The sequence below is a fragment of the Acipenser ruthenus genome, chromosome 49 (genome assembly GCF_902713425.1).
Source record: "Acipenser ruthenus chromosome 49, fAciRut3.2 maternal haplotype, whole genome shotgun sequence".
NCBI lineage: Eukaryota > Metazoa > Chordata > Actinopteri > Acipenseriformes > Acipenseridae > Acipenser > Acipenser ruthenus.
Window position 1 is genome coordinate 5,890,024 of NC_081237.1, and position 19,081 is coordinate 5,909,104.

At 43.3% G+C, this 19,081-nt stretch overlaps 1 protein-coding gene across 2 annotated transcripts; it reads right to left on the reverse strand.

Moving 5' to 3' along the window:
* Nucleotides 1–836: 836 nt before the first annotated feature.
* On the reverse strand, nt 837–14,152 carry LOC117966168 (carcinoembryonic antigen-related cell adhesion molecule 5-like). 2 transcript variants are annotated; one of them, XM_059014979.1, is made up of 13 exons: nt 13,919–14,152; nt 12,792–13,070; nt 11,958–12,266; nt 11,272–11,544; nt 10,153–10,428; nt 8,969–9,244; nt 7,918–8,193; nt 6,764–7,039; nt 5,713–5,988; nt 4,532–4,807; nt 3,483–3,758; nt 2,009–2,284; nt 838–1,897 (listed from the first exon to the last, which is right to left on the reverse strand). In XM_059014979.1, exons 1-13 carry the CDS (start codon nt 14,136–14,138, stop codon nt 1,767–1,769), a joined length of 3,420 nt encoding a protein of 1,139 aa, XP_058870962.1. In that variant the 5' UTR covers nt 14,139–14,152; the 3' UTR covers nt 838–1,766. The 2 variants fall into 2 exon arrangements, with proteins under 2 accessions (XP_058870963.1, XP_058870962.1); XM_059014980.1 differs by lacking the exon at nt 3,483–3,758 and having other exon boundaries at nt 837–1,897.
* Between the last annotated feature and the right edge of the window lie 4,929 nt (nt 14,153–19,081).

Consider the following 19,081-nt stretch of genomic DNA (forward strand, 5'->3'; position numbering starts at 1 on the left):
ACCGCTAAAACACCTCTGACCCAAAAAAAACAGGATATCGGTGTATAGCCAATAAATACCGGAAAACACCGGAAAAACTGTGGAAATCGATACTCAATTCACGTTGACAACCCCTTTCCTATTAAAAAAAATACTACTAAAAAAAAACCCCAAAAAAACTACATTTTGACTTGTATCATTGATTCGCTCTGAATACTTTGAACCCACCCCAGTTACTGAGTGGCAGCACATCAACACATTTCTATTGGAGACTGGCGAAATTTAAAGAGAGATTACAATCAGGAATGGAGGCTTGTTCGCAGGATTTAAAGTTGTATTACAGTTAAGATACGGAGGATTTAAAACAGAATTGCAAAATGCCTAAACACACAAAAACCCCAGAAGAATGTGCCCGTGACCAGAAGGATTTCGTTGTGGAAGACAGCGAAGGAAAGAAGGTACAAAGAAGGTACTGTCCAGTCACTACTATCCACATTTTGACAGAAAAAAACGCATCCAGGTTTTGGAAAGTAACCGAAAACAATAATTTCATACAGTATATAAAAAGCGAAAGCCCCGAGTTTTGACATAAAACTCGAAAATAGCTAAAAAATAAGCATTGAAAAATTAAATTAATAAAACCCGAAAAAAAGAAGCCCTAGGTATATGTTATAGTGCAATAGTGTATGTTTTAAAACCCTGTACAGCTACAGTCAATATTAATGCTAGTCATTTTTACCATCCCACTATTTACAGATGCATTAATAATGATTTATAGCAGAACCCTAATAGGTGATACCTATTTAAAGAAACAAAAATCAAAATGACACTCTTTCAATTTTATCTACCATATTATTTTCTTTAGTATTAGCCCAGAGAAAAATGTCTTTGCAGTGTTTTGCTGAATAATGTGATAAGGCTTTGTTATTGACTTGATAAGCATCTGACACTCAAAGAGATGGATTACCACCCATTCTCGGAACCACTCTAAATTGCTAAATATACATATTGCTACATATTGCTTAACGTGGTAAAAAATAATGTCTCAAAGCTACTGGCACAACATTATCAGAAAGGAGAGCAATGAGCAATAGCTTTGAGCTTCGGGCCAAGCAGTTTTGATGTTTTGGATTAGGTGCGTTAAAAAAATAAATGTAAACGATATGAAAATACATATTTAATCTAGCACTTGTGAAATAAGGCACAGACGGTAACATACACTAACTTGTTCTGCAAGAACGCAGCATTATTCCTTCATGACAGTATATGTACAGCAACAAGCAGAGGCGTACAATTAAAATATTTACACATCTTTGGAAATACAGAATATTAAAGCAAGCCGAAGTTTTACACCGAGATTAGCTGTGAAGACGTTATCAGTTCGATGGCCCAATCTACCTCGCCACAGTGGGCTGAATCAGATCGAAGTCTGGGCTGATTAGAGTGTGAAAGTTTCGATGCCTGTGTCCTGAGATCCATGGAGGACAGGACAGAGCTGGGGAGTTAGGAGGAGTAGTGGGTTCTGCCGCATTGCACCTCTGCTGGCTTCAAAATACAGCTCAGATAACGAAACACAAAACTTAGCCCCCCCCCCACATTACACCATTAGTCCACATCACAAAGTCACTGCCCAGCTGACCACTCAGGTGAATGGCAGACAGGAATGGGGGGGAGAGGGTGGGTGAAGGTCAAGGCACGGTGTCTTACTGTAGCCAGCACCATTGTCCCGCTACGCTTCAAAAGCCACAACGAAACAAAGGTAAACTAGGGGAAGAGCATGCAATCACTTATGGGTTTATACTGAGTGAAGACTGTCTGTTCTTTCTCAACCAACCCACAAGAGCTCCAAATAATGACAAGACCAGTGCGGGCAGCGCAGTGGCTATCGTTATGGTCATGATCTGCACTCCGTGTTCACCTGAAACCACAAAGAGAACACAGGGTTAGTCTCCACACATTTGAGAACCTGATGCACGCTGTCCTTGGCGGTACCGACATGCAATAAATGCTTCGACTTGACTGTGCTTACCCGTCGCTCTCACTGTTGTGTTACTGTGGATTTCCCCCATTTTGTTTCTGATCAGACAGGTGTAAACCCCAAGATCATCAGATCCCAGGGCATTGATCCTCAGCTGGGAATTCTTCCCGGATTCTGATATCTCCCAGTGATCCTGTTTCTCCGAGCCCAGTTTGAGCCACTGGATATCCGGCTTGGGATTTGCATCCCAGCTGCAGTTGATTTTCAGAGGCTGGCCTTCATTCCCTGTGATGACTCCAGAGTCGGCTCCGATATTCCTGGGACTGTCTGGAAAACAAAGCAAGCGACATCAGCATCACCCTTATTAAGGTTTACGATAGTAAAAGCACAATGAAATGTAACAAAGCAAAGTGAAAGTATGGAAAACACTGTAAAACCGAGAGAGGTATGGAAAGCATATTCCCTTTGGTTACACATTGTTAGAAACTTTCAAACAGTTTGTGGGAGTTCGAAAAGCTGCCCTGCCATAACTTTGAAAAAAATTTAAAAAGCATTATAAAATAGATACATAGATAGGAAACCTAACATGGTGCAATTGTGCACACAGTGACTGAAGGGGATATATATAAAAAAAAATGGCAAACAAAGGTAAATGCATTGTAGAACCATGGGACAACTGTGTGCAATAACCCTGTGGCAAACATCTAGAGCAAATGTAAGAACTGCAAACAGATGGTAAAGTGTGGTTGAAGAGATGTTTCATTTCAACAAAAAGACAAAAGCAGATGAGTCCAGGGACAATTTTGCCGTTCTTTTCCCATGCCTAGAATACGTATTTGCCAGAGTTTAACAGTGCGTTTCCATGCTGCCCTGTGCTTTAATACAATTGGAGATTCTTTTACAATATTACACTGCAGAATTTAAAGCCCTCTCATTTTGTTTTTCTCTCCTCTCAGAGCCCCCCCTCTCTCTCTCCCCACGACATTCTCTTGAATCTTCTTATCACTGAAGTTACGCGGTCTCATGCTGACAAGCAGCGAGTGTCGAAATCTGATGAGGAAAAATTGCACCATTCTGAGACTTTCCTGTTTATTCTCAGTGAGACTTGGACTGCGTTCAACTTGGCACAGCTGTATGGCATACAACTGTGTGCAATACCTCAACCAGTGTGCCATATTAGGTTGTAAAGCATTAGAAAACAACTAACATCAGTCCAAGTATAAGGCAAGGAAATGCAATCTAATGCGTGACTATACTTTGAACCAATGCTGTTTTTCCACTGCCATTAAAACCATTGTCGATGACTGCCGATTGCTGATTTTTGTAACAAACAATAACTCTGATCAAACAAGCACAGCGCTACTCAATTGCGGCTCTTATTGAATAACACATGTTTTATATGTGCTGGGCTCTCGTCTAGATGGTGCTTGCGGTTCCAAATTACAATCAATCAATTTATTAAAGCACTAAGTCCCTGTGTCTTCAAAGTTCAACAAAAACATTCCAGTGTTCAAAGCTAACTTACACAGCACGTCGAGCGTTGTGGTCAGGGCCTTCCTGCCAACGCCGTTGCTGATTTCACACTGGTAGGTGCCGCTGTGCTCGGGGGCGAGGGAGGGGGCTGTCAGTGTGGACTGCCCCTGGCCTGTAGAGAGGCTCCAGCTGTCTGGTAATGTGGAGTTCAGTTTAGTCCAGCGGATCTGAGGCTCTGGGCTGGCGTCCCCCCTGCAGGTCAGTGTCAGGGGGTCTCCTTCCTTGACCGAGGGCTCAGAGGGGGTCAGTGAGGTATTCTTAGGAGCGTCTGTAAGAATTCAGAAAGATGTCACCTGGAGGTTTCACATCCAGTTATTGATCTTACAAGTCTTGCCCACTTTGTGAGATCTGAGACATTTATAGCTTTGATTTATCACATACATCTTGATCAATGACCCCTGTCCTATTTGAGATTTTAAACTGGATTGTAACTTAAACACACAACCCCATGAGATCCGACTCACTCACAGTCTGAAGTCTTGTATTACTATTGTAATAAACAATTTTCTCTAAGCACACACACTGTACAGACAAATTCTGTGTCTCCTATCATTCGCTTCACCTAGTGGCCATATCAAATAATACCAATACTACAGCTGTCCCTTTCAGCAAATCGCATCGTAATTGCAAATGCAGTTACGTCTTAGCGGAGATTGGTTAATTCTAGTATGGGAAATATTTCATAATCTTAGGAGCTTTTGTACGAAGAGCACACAGGATGTTGTAAGCAGCCTCAGAGCCTATGTGTTAATGTGCTGTAGTGTTACGTCACGTGTAGTACAGCCCGTGGCTTGGCTGTGTGGAAATGGGGAGGTGCATTTCAGAAGCCACCTTGGATTTGCTCCTGTACCCCAGGTTGAGAACCTCTGTTCTAAAGTAAGTAAAGCCGTTTGGGACGCTGCACGGTTACAATAGACCCCGGAATGGCAGAATAAATCAATCAGCTGGAATTTGAATAGCTTTAGTAATCCGTACACATGGGCACAGTCGCTTTTCACAGAGGGCAACATCCCAGTGTTCCTGTATATTAAATGAACTTACACAGCACGTCGAGCGTTGTGGTCAGGGCCTCCCTGCCAACGCTGTTGCTGATTTCACACTGGTAGGTGCCGCTGTGCTCGGGGGCGAGGGAGGGGGCTGTCAGTGTGGACTGCCCCTGGCCTGTAGAGAGGCTCCAGCTGTCTGGTAATGTGGAGTTCAGTTTAGTCCAGCGGATCTGAGGCTCTGGGCTGGCGTCCCCCCTGCAGGTCAGTGTCAGGGGGTCTCCTTCCTTGACCGAGGGCTCAGAGGGGGTCAGTGAGGTATTTTTAGGAGCGTCTGTAGGAATGGAGGCATTTGTTTGCTTTATATATTCCTGTACCTTTATTCTTGACAAATCACATTTGTAAAGCACAGTTTTTTTCAAGTATCACTAAATGTATGTATTGTAGTTATTAAGTTAGCTAGTTAGTTATGTGAAACTTTTGCTGTCTAATAAAGCCCTCTGCAATGCACATCTTTTTCCCAAGGGGGTCATGCAGGATAGCAGTCATGCACAGCCAATTAGCCTTCAAACCAAAGCACCCTGTAATGCACCAATAGACCAGCTTTACAATAGAAACCCTTGCATCCAAACTACACTGAGGACATGGAAAAGTTCATATACAGGGCTGGGTAATGGTGACTTTATGTCCTCCAGTGGAAAGTATTGGGGACACTCCTCCAGTCTGGATAACAGACAGTTTATTATTTACATAACGGTACAACACACACGTCCGACACGGCAAACCTTAAACACTGCTGAATAATGCATTCGCGCATGCAGGAAGTGCAATCCAGCAGGAACTCAACCTGTCCTTGCCTGTCTGTATACTGCACAGTAGATCAGCTGCGACTTTCAAAATAGAAGTGAAGGGCGACATCTGGTGGCCTGACATGGTAATTCAACAGAACCAATACAATACGTGATGCTTTGAGCTTTCAACTCAGTTGGCTCCACCTGTTTAATACTATGGAGCCCACTCCCTGGGGCCCCCCAGCCAAGAGAGGCAACTTGACGTGAACAGAATTCAAACCAGCAAGCTCCTGATTGCATGCTTCACACTGCACTCATTGGTGCCTAAGCAAGGTGAGCCACAGGGACCCTTTTTAATTTGAATTGCTTTAGTAATCAGTACACATGGGCACAGTCGCTTTTCACAGAGGGCATCATCCCAGTGTTCCTGTATATTAAATGAACTTACACAGCACGTCGAGCGTTGTGGTCAGGGCCTCCCTGCCAACGCCGTTGCTGATTTCACACTGGTAGGTGCCGCTGTGCTCGGGGGCGAGGGAGGGGGCTGTCAGTGTGGACTGCCCCTGGCCTGTAGAGAGGCTCCAGCTGTCTGGTAATGTGGAGTTCAGTTTAGTCCAGCGGATCTGAGGCTCTGGGCTGGCGTCCCCCCTGCAGGTCAGTGTCAGAGGGTCTCCTTCCTTGACCGAGGGCTCAGAGGGGGTCAGTGAGGTATTCTTAGGAGCGTCTGTAAGAATTCAGAAAGATGTCACCTGGAGGTTTCACATCCAGTTATTGATCTTACAAGCCTTGCCCACTTTGTGAGATCTGAGACATTTATAGCTTTGATTTATCACATACATCTTGATCAATGACCCCTGTCCTATTAGAGATTTTAAACTGGATTGTAACTTAAACACACAACCCCATGAGATCCGATTCACTCACAGTCTGAAGTCTTGTATTACTATTGTAATAAACAATTTTCTCTAAGCACACACACTGTACAGACAAATTCTGTGTCTCCTATCATTAGCTCCACCTAGTGGCCATATCAAATAATACCCTAATACTACAGCTGCCCCTTTCAGCAAATCGCATCGTAATTGCAAATGCAGTTACGTCTTAGCGGAGATTGGTTCATTCTAGTATGGGAAATATTTCATAATCTTAGGAGCTTTTGTACGAAGAGCACACAGGATGTTGTAAGCAGCCTCAGAGCCTATGTGTTAATGTGCTGTAGTGTTACGTCACGTGTAGTACAGCCCGTGGCTTGGCTGTGTGGAAATGGGGAGGTGCATTTCAGAAGCCACCTTGGATTTGCTCCTGTACCCCAGGTTGAGAACCTCTGTTCTAAAGTAAGTAAAGCCGTTTGGGACGCTGCACGGTTACAATAGACCCCGGAATGGCAGAATAAATCAATCAGCTGGAATTTGAATAGCTTTAGTAATCAGTACACATGGGCACAGTCGCTTTTCACAGAGGGCATCATCCCAGTGTTCCTGTATATTAAATGAACTTACACAGCACGTCGAGCGTTGTGGTCAGGGCCTCCCTGCCAACGCCGTTGCTGATTTCACACTGGTAGGTGCCGCTGTGCTCGGGGGCGAGGGAGGGGGCTGTCAGTGTGGACTGCCCCTGGCCTGTAGAGAGGCTCCAGCTGTCTGGTAATGTGGAGTTCAGTTTAGTCCAGCGGATCTGAGGCTCTGGGCTGGCGTCCCACCTGCAGGTCAGTGTCAGGGGGTCTCCTTCCTTGACCGAGGGCTCAGAGGGGGTCAGTGAGGTATTTTTAGGAGCGTCTGTAGGAATGGAGGCATTTGTTTGCTTTATATATTCCTGTACCTTTATTCTTGACAAATCACATTTGTAAAGCACAGTTTTTTTCAAGTATCACTAAATGTATGTATTGTAGTTATTAAGTTAGCTAGTTAGTTATGTGAAACTTTTGCTGTCTAATAAAGCCCTCTGCAATGCACATCTTTTTCCCAAGGGGGTGCTGCAGGATAGCAGTCATGCACAGCCAATTAGAGCCTTCAAACCAAAGCACCCTGTAATGCACCAATAGACCAGCTTTACAATAGAAACCCTTGCATCCAAACTACACTGAGGACATGGGAAAGTTCATATACAGGGCTGGGTAATGGTGACTTTATGTCCTCCAGTGGATAACAGACAGTTCATTATTTACATAACGGTACAACACACACGTCCGACACGGCAAACCTTAAACACTGCTGAATAATGCATTCGTGCATGCAGGAAGTACAATCCAGCAGGAACTCAACCTGTCCTTGCCTGTCTGTATACTGCACAGTAGATCAGCTGCGACTTTCAAAATAGAAGTGAAGGGCGACATCTGGTGGCCTGACATGGTAATTCAACAGAACCAATACAATACGTGATGCTTTGAGCTTTCACCTCAGTTGGCTCCACCTGTTTAATACTATGGAGCCCACTCCCTGGGGCCCCCCAGCCAAGAGAGGCAACTTGACGTGAACAGAATTCAAACCAGCAAGCTCCTGATTGCATGCTTCACACTGCACTCATTGGTGCCTAAGCAAGGTGAGCCACAGGGACCCTTTTGAATTTGAATAGCTTTAGTAATCAGTACACATGGGCACAGTCGCTTTTCACAGAGGGCATCATCCCAGTGTTCCTGTATATTAAATGAACTTACACAGCACGTCGAGCGTTGTGGTCAGGGCCTCCCTGCCAACGCCGTTGCTGATTTCACACTGGTAGGTGCCGCTGTGCTCGGGGGCGAGGGAGGGGGCTGTCAGTGTGGACTGCCCCTGGCCTGTAGAGAGGCTCCAGCTGTCTGGTAATGTGGAGTTCAGTTTAGTCCAGCGGATCTGAGGCTCTGGGCTGGCGTCCCCCCTGCAGGTCAGTGTCAGGGGGTCTCCTTCCTTGACCGAGGGCTCAGAGGGGGTCAGTGAGGTATTCTTAGGAGCGTCTGTAAGAATTTAGAAAGATGTCACCTGGAGGTTTCACATCCAGTTATTGATCTTACAAGCCTTGCCCACTTTGTGAGATCTGAGACATTTATAGCTTTGATTTATCACATACATCTTGATCAATGACCCCTGTCCTATTAGAGATTTTAAACTGGATTGTAACTTAAACACACAACCCCATGAGATCCGATTCACTCACAGTCTGAAGTCTTGTATTACTATTGTAATAAACAATTTTCTCTAAGCACACACACTGTACAGACAAATTCTGTGTCTCCTATCATTAGCTCCACCTAGTGGCCATATCAAATAATACCCTAATACTACAGCTGCCCCTTTCAGCAAATCACATCGTAATTGCAAATGCAGTTATGTCTTAGCGGAGATTGGTTAATTCTAGTATGGGAAATATTTCATAATCTTAGGAGCTTTTGTACGAAGAGCACACAGGATGTTGTAAGCAGCCTCAGAGCCTATGTGTTAATGTGCTGTAGTGTTACGTCACGTGTAGTACAGCCCGTGGCTTGGCTGTGTGGAAATGGGGAGGTGCATTTCAGAAGCCACCTTGGATTTGCTCCTGTACCCCAGGTTGAGAACCTCTGTTCTAAAGTAAGTAAAGCCGTTTGGGACGCTGCACGGTTACAATAGACCCCGGAATGGCAGAATAAATCAATCAGCTGGAATTTGAATAGCTTTAGTAATCCGTACACATGGGCACAGTCGCTTTTCACAGAGGGCAACATCCCAGTGTTCCTGTATATTAAATGAACTTACACAGCACGTCGAGCGTTGTGGTCAGGGCCTCCCTGCCAACGACGTTGCTGATTTCACACTGGTAGGTGCCGCTGTGCTCGGGGGCGAGGGAGGGGGCTGTCAGTGTGGACTGCCCCTGGCCTGTAGAGAGGCTCCAGCTGTCTGGTAATGTGGAGTTCAGTTTAGTCCAGCGGATCTGAGGCTCTGGGCTGGCGTCCCCCATGCAGGTCAGTGTCAGGGGGTCTCCTTCCTTGACCGAGGGCTCAGAGGGGGTCAGTGAGGTATTTTTAGGAGCGTCTGTATGAATGGAGGTATTTGTTTGCTTTATATATTCCTGTACCTTTATTCTTGACAAATCACATTTGTAAAGCACAGTTTTTTTCAAGTATCACTAAATGTATGTATTGTAGTTATTAAGTTAGCTAGTTAGTTATGTGAAACTTTTGCTGTCTAATAAAGCCCTCTGCAATGCACATCTTTTTCCCAAGGGGGTGCTGCAGGATAGCAGTCATGCACAGCCAATTAGAGCCTTCAAACCAAAGCACCCTGTAATGCACCAATAGACCAGCTTTACAATAGAAACCCTTGCATCCAAACTACACTGAGGACATGGAAAAGTTCATATAAAGGGCTGGGTAATGGTGACTTTATGTCCTCCAGTGGAAAGTATTGGGGACACTCCTCCAGTCTGGATAACAGACAGTTTATTATTTACATAACGGTACAACACACACGTCTGACACGGCAAACCTTAAACACTGCTGAATAATGCATTCGCGCATGCAGGAAGTACAATCCAGCAGGAACTCAACCTGTCCTTGCCTGTCTGTATACTGCACAGTAGATCAGCTGCGACTTTCAAAATAGAAGTGAAGGGCGACATCTGGTGGCCTGATATGGTAATTCAACAGAATCAATACAAGAACGTGATGCTTTGAGCTTTCAACTCAGTTGGCTCCACCTGTTTAATACTATGGAGCCCACTCCCTGGGGCCCCCCAGCCAAGAGAGGCAACTTGACGTGAACAGAATTCAAACCAGCAAGCTCCTGATTGCATGCATCACACTGCACTCATTGGTGCCCAAGCAAGGTGAGCCACAGGGACCCTTTTTAATTTGAATTGCTTTAGTAATCAGTACACATGGGCACAGTCGCTTTTCACAAAGGGCAACATCCCAGTGTTCCTGTATATTTAATGAACTTACACAGCACGTCGAGCGTTGTGGTCAGGGCCTCCCTGCCAACGCCGTTGCTGATTTCACACTGGTAGGTGCCGCTGTGCTCGGGGGCGAGGGAGGGGGCTGTCAGTGTGGACTGCCCCTGGCCTGTAGAGAGGCTCCAGCTGTCTGGTAATGTGGAGTTCAGTTTAGTCCAGCGGATCTGAGGCTCTGGGCTGGCGTCCCCCCTGCAGGTCAGTGTCAGAGGGTCTCCTTCCTTGACCGAGGGCTCAGAGGGGGTCAGTGAGGTATTCTTAGGAGCGTCTGTAAGAATTCAGAAAGATGTCACCTGGAGGTTTCACATCCAGTTATTGATCTTACAAGCCTTGACCACTTTGTGAGATCTGAGACATTTATAGCTTTGATTTATCACATACATCTTGATCAATGACCCCTGTCCTATTTGAGATTTTAAACTGGATTGTAACTTAAACACACAACCCCATGGGATCCGACTCACTCACAGTCTGAAGTCTTGCATTACTATTGTAATAAACAATTTTCTCTAAGCACACACACTGTACAGACACATTAAGTGTCTCCTATCATCCGCTTCACCTAGTGGCCATATCAAATAATACCCTAATACTACAGCTGCCCCTTTCAGCAAATCGCATCGTAATTGCAAATGCAGTTACGTCTTAGCAGAGATTGGTTAATTCTAGTATGGGAAATATTTCCTAATCTTAGGAGCTTTCGTACGAAGAGCACACAGGATGTTGTAAGCAGCCTCAGAGCCTATGTGTTAATGTGCTGTAGTGTTACGTCACGTGTAGTACAGCCCGTGGCTTGGCTGTGTGGAAATGGGGAGGTGCATTTCAGAAGCCACCTTGGATTTGCTCCCGTACTCCAGATTGAGAACCTCTGTTCTAAAGTAAGTAAAAGTCGTTTGGGACGCTGCATGGTTACAATAGACCCCGGAATGGCAGAATAAATCAATCAGCTGGAATTTGTCCTATTAGAGATTTCAAACTGGATTGTAAGACACCAGCGTATAAGCATACAACCTGTTACAGCTTCACAAGATGGACGTGCAGATACCGAAGCAGGAGTATTGATCTATATAGCGGACTGATTACAAATCATTATTTCCATCCCTGAACTTACAGGAAACCTCAATGGTTATGCTGAGCGCCACTTTGGTGGCTTCGTTGTTGAGGATGCAGCTGTAGTTTCCGCTGTCGCCCGGCTGCAGTGCCTCTATGTGCACCAGTGAGAAGCCCGCGCTGACAGAGAGATTCCAGTGACCCGGAGGACCCCATGCTCCCTGGCTGCCTAGCTTTGCCCAGGAGATGCTGAAGGAGGGATCTGCCTTGCATGTGAAGGAGGCCGGCTCCCCCAGGGGCTTGCGCAGGAACGACGTGGACATGGAGGGAACAACTGCAAAACAAGTGATGGGGTTAGATGGGGACTGAGGAGATTCACTTTCTAAACTGGGAATAAAGTGCCCAGTATTAATAATTCCAGTTAAAGTTCTATATGAATTCGTTCTGTGAGTTAGGCGTTTTGTTCCTGCAAAACCCACCATGTGACCAAAAATGTGGGATATGCGTCACGCACATTTGCGTAAATGTCGTTGTCTTTACTTCTGAACTGAGCTGAGGGATGTCTCACTCACTGTGTACCGCAACAAATATTTTCACATGAAAATTATACATATCCTATATATAAACTGAATTACAGTAATTCTGCTCATTTTGCATTTGTGACTATTTCTTGCCAGCAAACATTTCAGTGTTAGTGTTACTAAACAAGTGCCAAAATGTACCCGAAAGCTTACTGAAATGGCTTACCTTGAAAATGTAACGGCAGGGTTTGGTTTTTCGTTTTTATCAGCTTGTTTGGTAAAACCAGGTCTGCTTCGCATCTGTATTCTGCAGTTGTGGCGTGAAGCTGCTGTTTTGTCGTGAGCTCGTAATTGTAAAACGTGTCGTCTGCGCTTTCCTCTGCGCCGGCGGGTCCTTCGATGACACGCTCCCCGTGTAACCAGCGCATCTGCACTGAGCCGGGAGGGTACACCCCATGCAAGGAACACGAGAGGCTGAAGGGCTGCCCAGAGACCGGCTCTTTGGGATCACATTGCACGGTCAGATCCGGCAGTGCTACACAAACAAGGCACACACAAATCATTCACTACCGTATACTGAAAGATATGCAGCAAGTACGACATACCCTCCACTCCCCACAATGCATTTTATTTATGTTTCTTGTTTATCGTTTACATGTAGCACCATCTAGCTGAAAAAGGATTTTAATAAACACCAGTAGAATTTTTTCACAAGTCTGTGTCTATTTCTTGGCAGGAGATGGAATTTAGAGCATTTTACAGCACACCACAATCACTCTGGATTGCTTTAGTCACCTATGTGTGGTTATCCCGGGATTATAAAAAAACAAGAATGTCTTATCTGATTATCTGGCAAAATGCTCTAAAAAAATAAAATCTGTGTTTTAACCCGTCAGATTAATCAAATCAACACCTTAGTTTCTGCGTTTATATTTGTAAAGTTGTTTTGAATACACCGATGCATCTAAGTTTAAACACCATTTCATTATGCATGACGTACACATTGTCCTGTATGGAAGTCAAAGTCACGTTTTAACAGACGTAGCGTGCTGTTACTTACAGAAGACTGTTAACGCCAGTATCTTTCGAATTGTTTTTTGCTCGCACATGACCATGCACATGTACGTTCCTTCGTGTTCAGTCTGAGCGTCTTGGATTTCTATTTCGCTGCGTTCCCCGGATGTGCGAGGTTTATAAGGGAGAGCGTCGAGACCTTTCTTCCATTCTGGCTTTCCATTGGGACAGGTAGTGGAGCAGATCAGTGTGATGCTTCCCCCAATCTGCACTGTGGCATCAGCGGGGCTGACTGCTATTCTGTCGTCTGCACAGACCACTGGAGCTGTAAGATAAAATTACATCTGATTCGAGGCTTGCATGTGCTTCTCTGGTATACCTGCTTGAAAGAAGATCCAAAAAAAAAAACCTAAACTAATTCTGGAAAAATGAAGAGCACTCACATTAAAATATTTTGCATGTAGTGTAAGATGGGAAGTTTATCCGTTCAGGGATACCAACATATTATTATTATTATTTATTTCTTAGCAGACGCCCTTATCCCGGGTGACTTACAATTGCTACAAGATATCACATTATTTTGACATACAATTACATTATTTTTTACATACAATTACCCATTTATACAGTTAGGTTTTTACTGGAGCAATCTAGGTAAAGTACCTTGCTGAAAGGTACAGCAGCAGTGTCCCCCCACCTGGGATTGAACCCACGACCCTCCGGTCAAGAGTCCAGAGCCCTAACCACTACTCCACACTGCTGCCCTATATTCAGTGAGGAATGGGACTGAGTAGTGGGTCAGAATACTGTTATCACCATTTTTCTGCTGCTATGCAAATATTTAGATATGCAAATAAGTTTGATATATACCAGCTTTAAAAAAATATTATAAAGTTACTAAACCTTGTTTTTAAGACATCCAATTAAAACATCATGCATGTCTGTTTCCTGCCATCTGATTTATCTGTACATGTTAGTCAAGTCAGGTCTTAAAGGATCCCAGCGATTCTGCATCACCAACATGGCTTGGTGACCCATTCCATCCCCTCACCACTCTCTGTGTGAAAGAAGTGTCTCCCTCCCTCTGTCCTTAGTCTTATATGGAGCTCACGGGCACCAAGGCAGCAAGGTCTGCAATGAATATATTAAACAAGAAAATAACAGATCACTTACACTGAGGTGCCAACAGCAGAATGGTAAAGATGAGCAAGACTTCCATTCTTCTCTCCTCAGAGCTCCTTCTACAATGGCAATGTCGTTTTAGGGTGTGCAGTATAACGAGGATAAATGAACAGCAAGAGTGTGAGGACACTGTGCTAGAAAGCCAGGAGATCAACGTGAAGCCCTGAGGTCTCTGTTTTGCTGACTGGTTTGGTTTGTCTCCCGATTGCATTTTTGAAGTGATCTGAAACAGGGTTGTGGGGGGCGGTGGTATTTTAATGCTCGGGACCCCCTCCCTCATTTTTTGCTGATACGTACCAACGTGATTTATGTAAGGAAAGTCCCCCTTAGTTTCTGGCCCCCCCACCCCCACCCACACACTTCCTCTCCTCACGCACACACATACTCTCAAAAATACCATAGATTTGCTATAGAGTGGACAATAAGCCTGTAATTTACAGACACTTGCTCTCTCTTGCTTTCAATGCTCTTTAAGCCTGATATCTGTCATTAGGTGTTGTCTAAATTCCTATTTCAGGTATATAAAATAAATATTGATTGATTGGCAAATATAAGCCATTTTTGTTAATATTGCATATATATATTGGTGGATATTGTATGGTTTGTCCTAAAACTTACACGATTCTTACAGTATTGGCAGCAAAATATGTTCTTGTTTGAATTTTTGCTGGTTTGTTTCAATGTAAACTTGTAAGGCTTCTAATTTGGAAACAGTTTGCTGGGTTTGATCAACAGATTGTCGTGATAAAGGGTTGCCCTAAAACCCAAATGCTTATTCTCTTAGATATTGTTACATGGATGCTTTAAATCAGGATATGCAAACATTTCACACACAACACTATGGATGAACGTCTGCTCCCTGCTGCAGGTCACATGGTCTGACTGCCGCTTATTCCATTGGAACGATTAGGGTGCGATTAGCCACCAGGAAGCAGAGTCAGCATTTCATCTACACCGCTGTCTTTGACACATCTGCACATTTTTCATTTAAGTTTAAAATACATGCAAAGAATGAAATAAGATCTTCAACTGGGAATGTAGAATGGAAATGTCATGCGAAAGAAAATGTGTTGTAACGTTAAATCAGTTTGCTGAAAATGACTTTGGCATTAAGAACATAAGAACATAAGAAAGTTTCCAAACGACAGGAGGCCATTCAGCCCATCTTCCTCGTTTGGTTGTTAGTAGCTTATTGATCCCAGAATCTCATCAAGCAGCTTCTTGAAGGTTCCCAGGGTGTCAGCTTCAACAACATTACTGGGGAGTTGGTTCCAGACCTGCATTAATAGGGTTGCTATGGTAACTTAGGCTTAAAATGATTGGAGAGACAAAGCATGTGCAGAACTGTCTGGGGAATGAAATATGGTGAATAATTAACCACAACAACATTGTAAAAGAGAGTAGTTAGCGGTTGGTTGCACTTGAATGGAGTAACATCTGAATAACTAATATCTATTGATAGGTACTAAGATAACAAAAACTAAGTGTATGTTCTGAGCCTGCCATAGTATAAATACCAGGCATAGAGGCATAGACAGACAGAGAATACCTCCAGGATCATGGTGGACCATCAGTGAATCAGACTGAGGGCTCTTTCCAGGGGGGCAATTAATCTGATCACTTGCCTATCTCTACTAGTGGCACATACTGTATCTAAACAATAACTTGTAATGTTAAATGTAATGTGGGTACTTCAGAACTGATAAATGGTAAATATTATTAACATTTAAAACATGGTCTGGTCTCACCCTTCTAGCGTAACAAAGTAGTTGATTCCATGTTTACCTTAATTGAACCTTCCAGGAATAGTCTTAATAGTACTAGGGGTAAGAACATGGATTAAAACCTTGGCTAGCTTCCCTAGATTTCCCATCTTTGAAAGGAACATGGCTTTGGTCATGTCACCGTGTTCTATAAACCTAAACCATTTTATTTTCCTGTTATGACTCCTGCACGCAAGGATGATGGATTGGGGGAATACCACAGTCCACTGTTGAAGTTTAATTTAAAAATAATCCAGCCAGTTATGAGAGATTTAGCACCTCAGCTCCCCCAGGTGGACATGTTGGACTCCAAACTGCTGCAATTGTATCTATAAAACTTTACTATTCATCAGTTTTATTATAGAGAACACTTGCAAAACTTTTGGCCATAGCCGTGCTGTTTCCATCAGTGTGACGCGCTTGATTAGTTTTATTTAGTGAGATCTAAAGAAAAGTATGAAGTATCACAGGTTCCTGTCCGATTCCGACAATGTGGTATGCAAGAAGCAGAGGCCATGCACCTGGCATAGCTCCTATTTACTTATAGTCTTGTCTTTTGAGTTATGAACAGGGGTCATATATACAGCGAGGGAGCAGTTCAGCTACGAGCCCCGGTAAGATTTTTGGGTCGATTATTTTTTGCAGGCATCCTGTAAGTATGAACCCTGAACGCTGGATATGACGGTTCCTTCGAAGATAAGAAAACGTTCTTCTCGCTATAAAGTTCCACAGGAACCCACAAGAGAAACTGCACTCTATAATACAAAGGGAAGGAGTGTGAACATGAGTGGGAAAACACTGGCGAAGGAAGTCGTTAAGGGGAATGTGACGATGTAATTGATTAAACTTACAGTGTTGTTTTAGGGCACTTATTGTAACTGCTGTACGTTTCATTGGATTAATGACCAAGGGCATTTGCACAAGATTAATCAGCAGTACTGAATGTCATGAGAATGTTATTAAAGACTCATCTGAAACGCTTTAACCCAATAAAAGCCATTGTCCTCATTTGAGGACTGTCATTTTGTGGAGCAATTTAACTGGCATCTATCTGTTATTTAAATGTTCTTTGTAACTATGTTGTTATGATAACTTGCTCTGATTTTGTTAACTGCAAAAGTGAAGTCTTAATGTAACTGTTAATTCTGCAGATCTAGATCTTCAGATGCTTTTATGACTCCTCAGTATAAAATAAGAAACTGAAGCCTAAAGAACGATAAATGTCTTGGTGTTTTCTTCCCCACAGTGAGATAAAGCTACGTGTTGTGCTTCAAAGCAAGCGTGAAATTTCACTGGTCTGACTGCATCCTCGTCTAACTTGACTCCCCCTCCCAATTAATCGAATCATTAGACCAATTAAGTAATTGAGAGCTCGGGTGGAACAAAACCCAGAAGACACTGCAGCCCTCCAGGAATGGAGTTTGACAGCCCTGATTTAGAATGTATGAAATTACATAAATACAGCTTGTGTTCGGAGATATATATATATATATAAATAAATAAAACTTATTTGGTACTCAACAGGTTAATGATACGAGATGAGTAAGAAACTATATTTCAAGGTCAATCCATTTAAAGAAGTTGCTGAATTGGCTAGTTTTATTAATGTTACCTGGCACGTGTGTTTTTCAAGAAAGGGAGATTTTAAAGGAAGCAAGCCCTCGGGAACTTCCAAATGAGTTTACTGGACTAAGTGTTGATGAGGACAATGGCAGGTGATAACACTGTCCTGCCTATTGCTTCCTTTATAAAGAGACAACTTCTACTTCAAAAGTCTTGATGTGCAATTTACAGTTTCCCCTTATGAGCAGGAGGGGCAGACCAGTGGGAATGCTGACTCTAATGTAAGTCATGCAAAGCAAAAGGTCACAGGATGTAACAAAAGCATCGATTTGCACTCCTTTCAAGTGCATAATGTGGGTATTTTACCTGTGTTTGTTTTTGTTTTGTTTTGTAATTAACATGTTTGTTTTTTCCCTCAAAAAAAGAGAAATGTATTCTTTTAAACTTTGAAGCCAGTATCTCAAAAGGAAACTGGCTTTACACCTTATTAATGTACCCTTCCCCAACAGTTCGGAGTTCTGTCTTTCCCATGATTAGATTTCTCATCTTGTTGTTGACTCTGTGCACTATACACTGTACACTACAGCAAGAAGCAGGTGGAGCCAATAGAGTTAAAAGGTCACCATATCACCAGGAATCAAAAACAACACAGACCTGCAAGCAAATTGGCATTCAGTTAGACAAAATAGAGAAAAATCATACAAACAAATCAATAAATCCCAATTTAGCAGAAACTAAACTTGCAAACACCACACACACATTTTCATTTATTTTTTCTTTAAATGGATGCTATGTCCTTTAAGGGATGACAGCGGCTTGAAGTCAAATTAACAAAAAACAGATGGGACAGTGGGTTTCATTTTGTTGAAGCAGGGTGAAGGTTCACAACTTGTTCACAATCTTATACAAATAAGAAATACTTTAGGAAACAGAAGAGAGAGTCACCAATCTAAAAACACTTTAAGGACAGACTTTCCCAGCACGGGAGACAATGCACTTCCTTAAACTGTAATAAGATAAAATACTTTGAAACACAGAAAGATTGAATAATTGCTGGGTTGCTATAGGAAATGTGAAGGAAAAACAAATAGCAGATTTCAGGCCAAACAAACTTATCTGTCCCTTGAGTGCAACAGGAAACACTGTGGAAAGTCGAACTCGAACTTGCGATGTCCAGACTATAGAGCGCATCCTGCACTCCACGTGGAGCGCCTTTACTGGATGCGCCACTCGGGAGCCCAAGGGCTGTTTTTAAAGTGTTTACTCGCACGCACGCACGCACGCACGCACGCACACACACACACAGTCCCATTTTGTTCTCTGCTGCTAAATGAGCAACAGCTGCCAAGAACACATTGTTAGATTTTTGCAATTGTAGTTTCTATACAGCTTGGAAAAACAGGTTATTTTCTGTGTAAATTCTCATTAAATGTTGATGCTGGTATTAAGCACGTTATTGCGGATTGCAATGTCAGTGCCCAATGGAGAGTTATCTTCCAGTAACAGCACATGACCACTCAAAGCCATTAAGGAGTAGTTTACTGTAAGCACATTGCTCCCTGAAGTCATCCTTTATGGCACAGCAATGATTTCCTTTACTTCAAGGTGACTCGACTTGTATGCATCCAACACAGAAGCAATGATCTAAGTGACAAGGATGTGAGGTAGCAGTCCCAGCCTTATCTGAGAATTGAAACAATAGCGCATAGCTGTCCAGCATTGTTGGCTTACTCGGGAAACCATACATAAGAAAAATGATTGAATGATTAATCATTAAGAACTGCTTGACCAGACTCCTCACTGTCTCGGGACTTCAGTGCTAAAACAG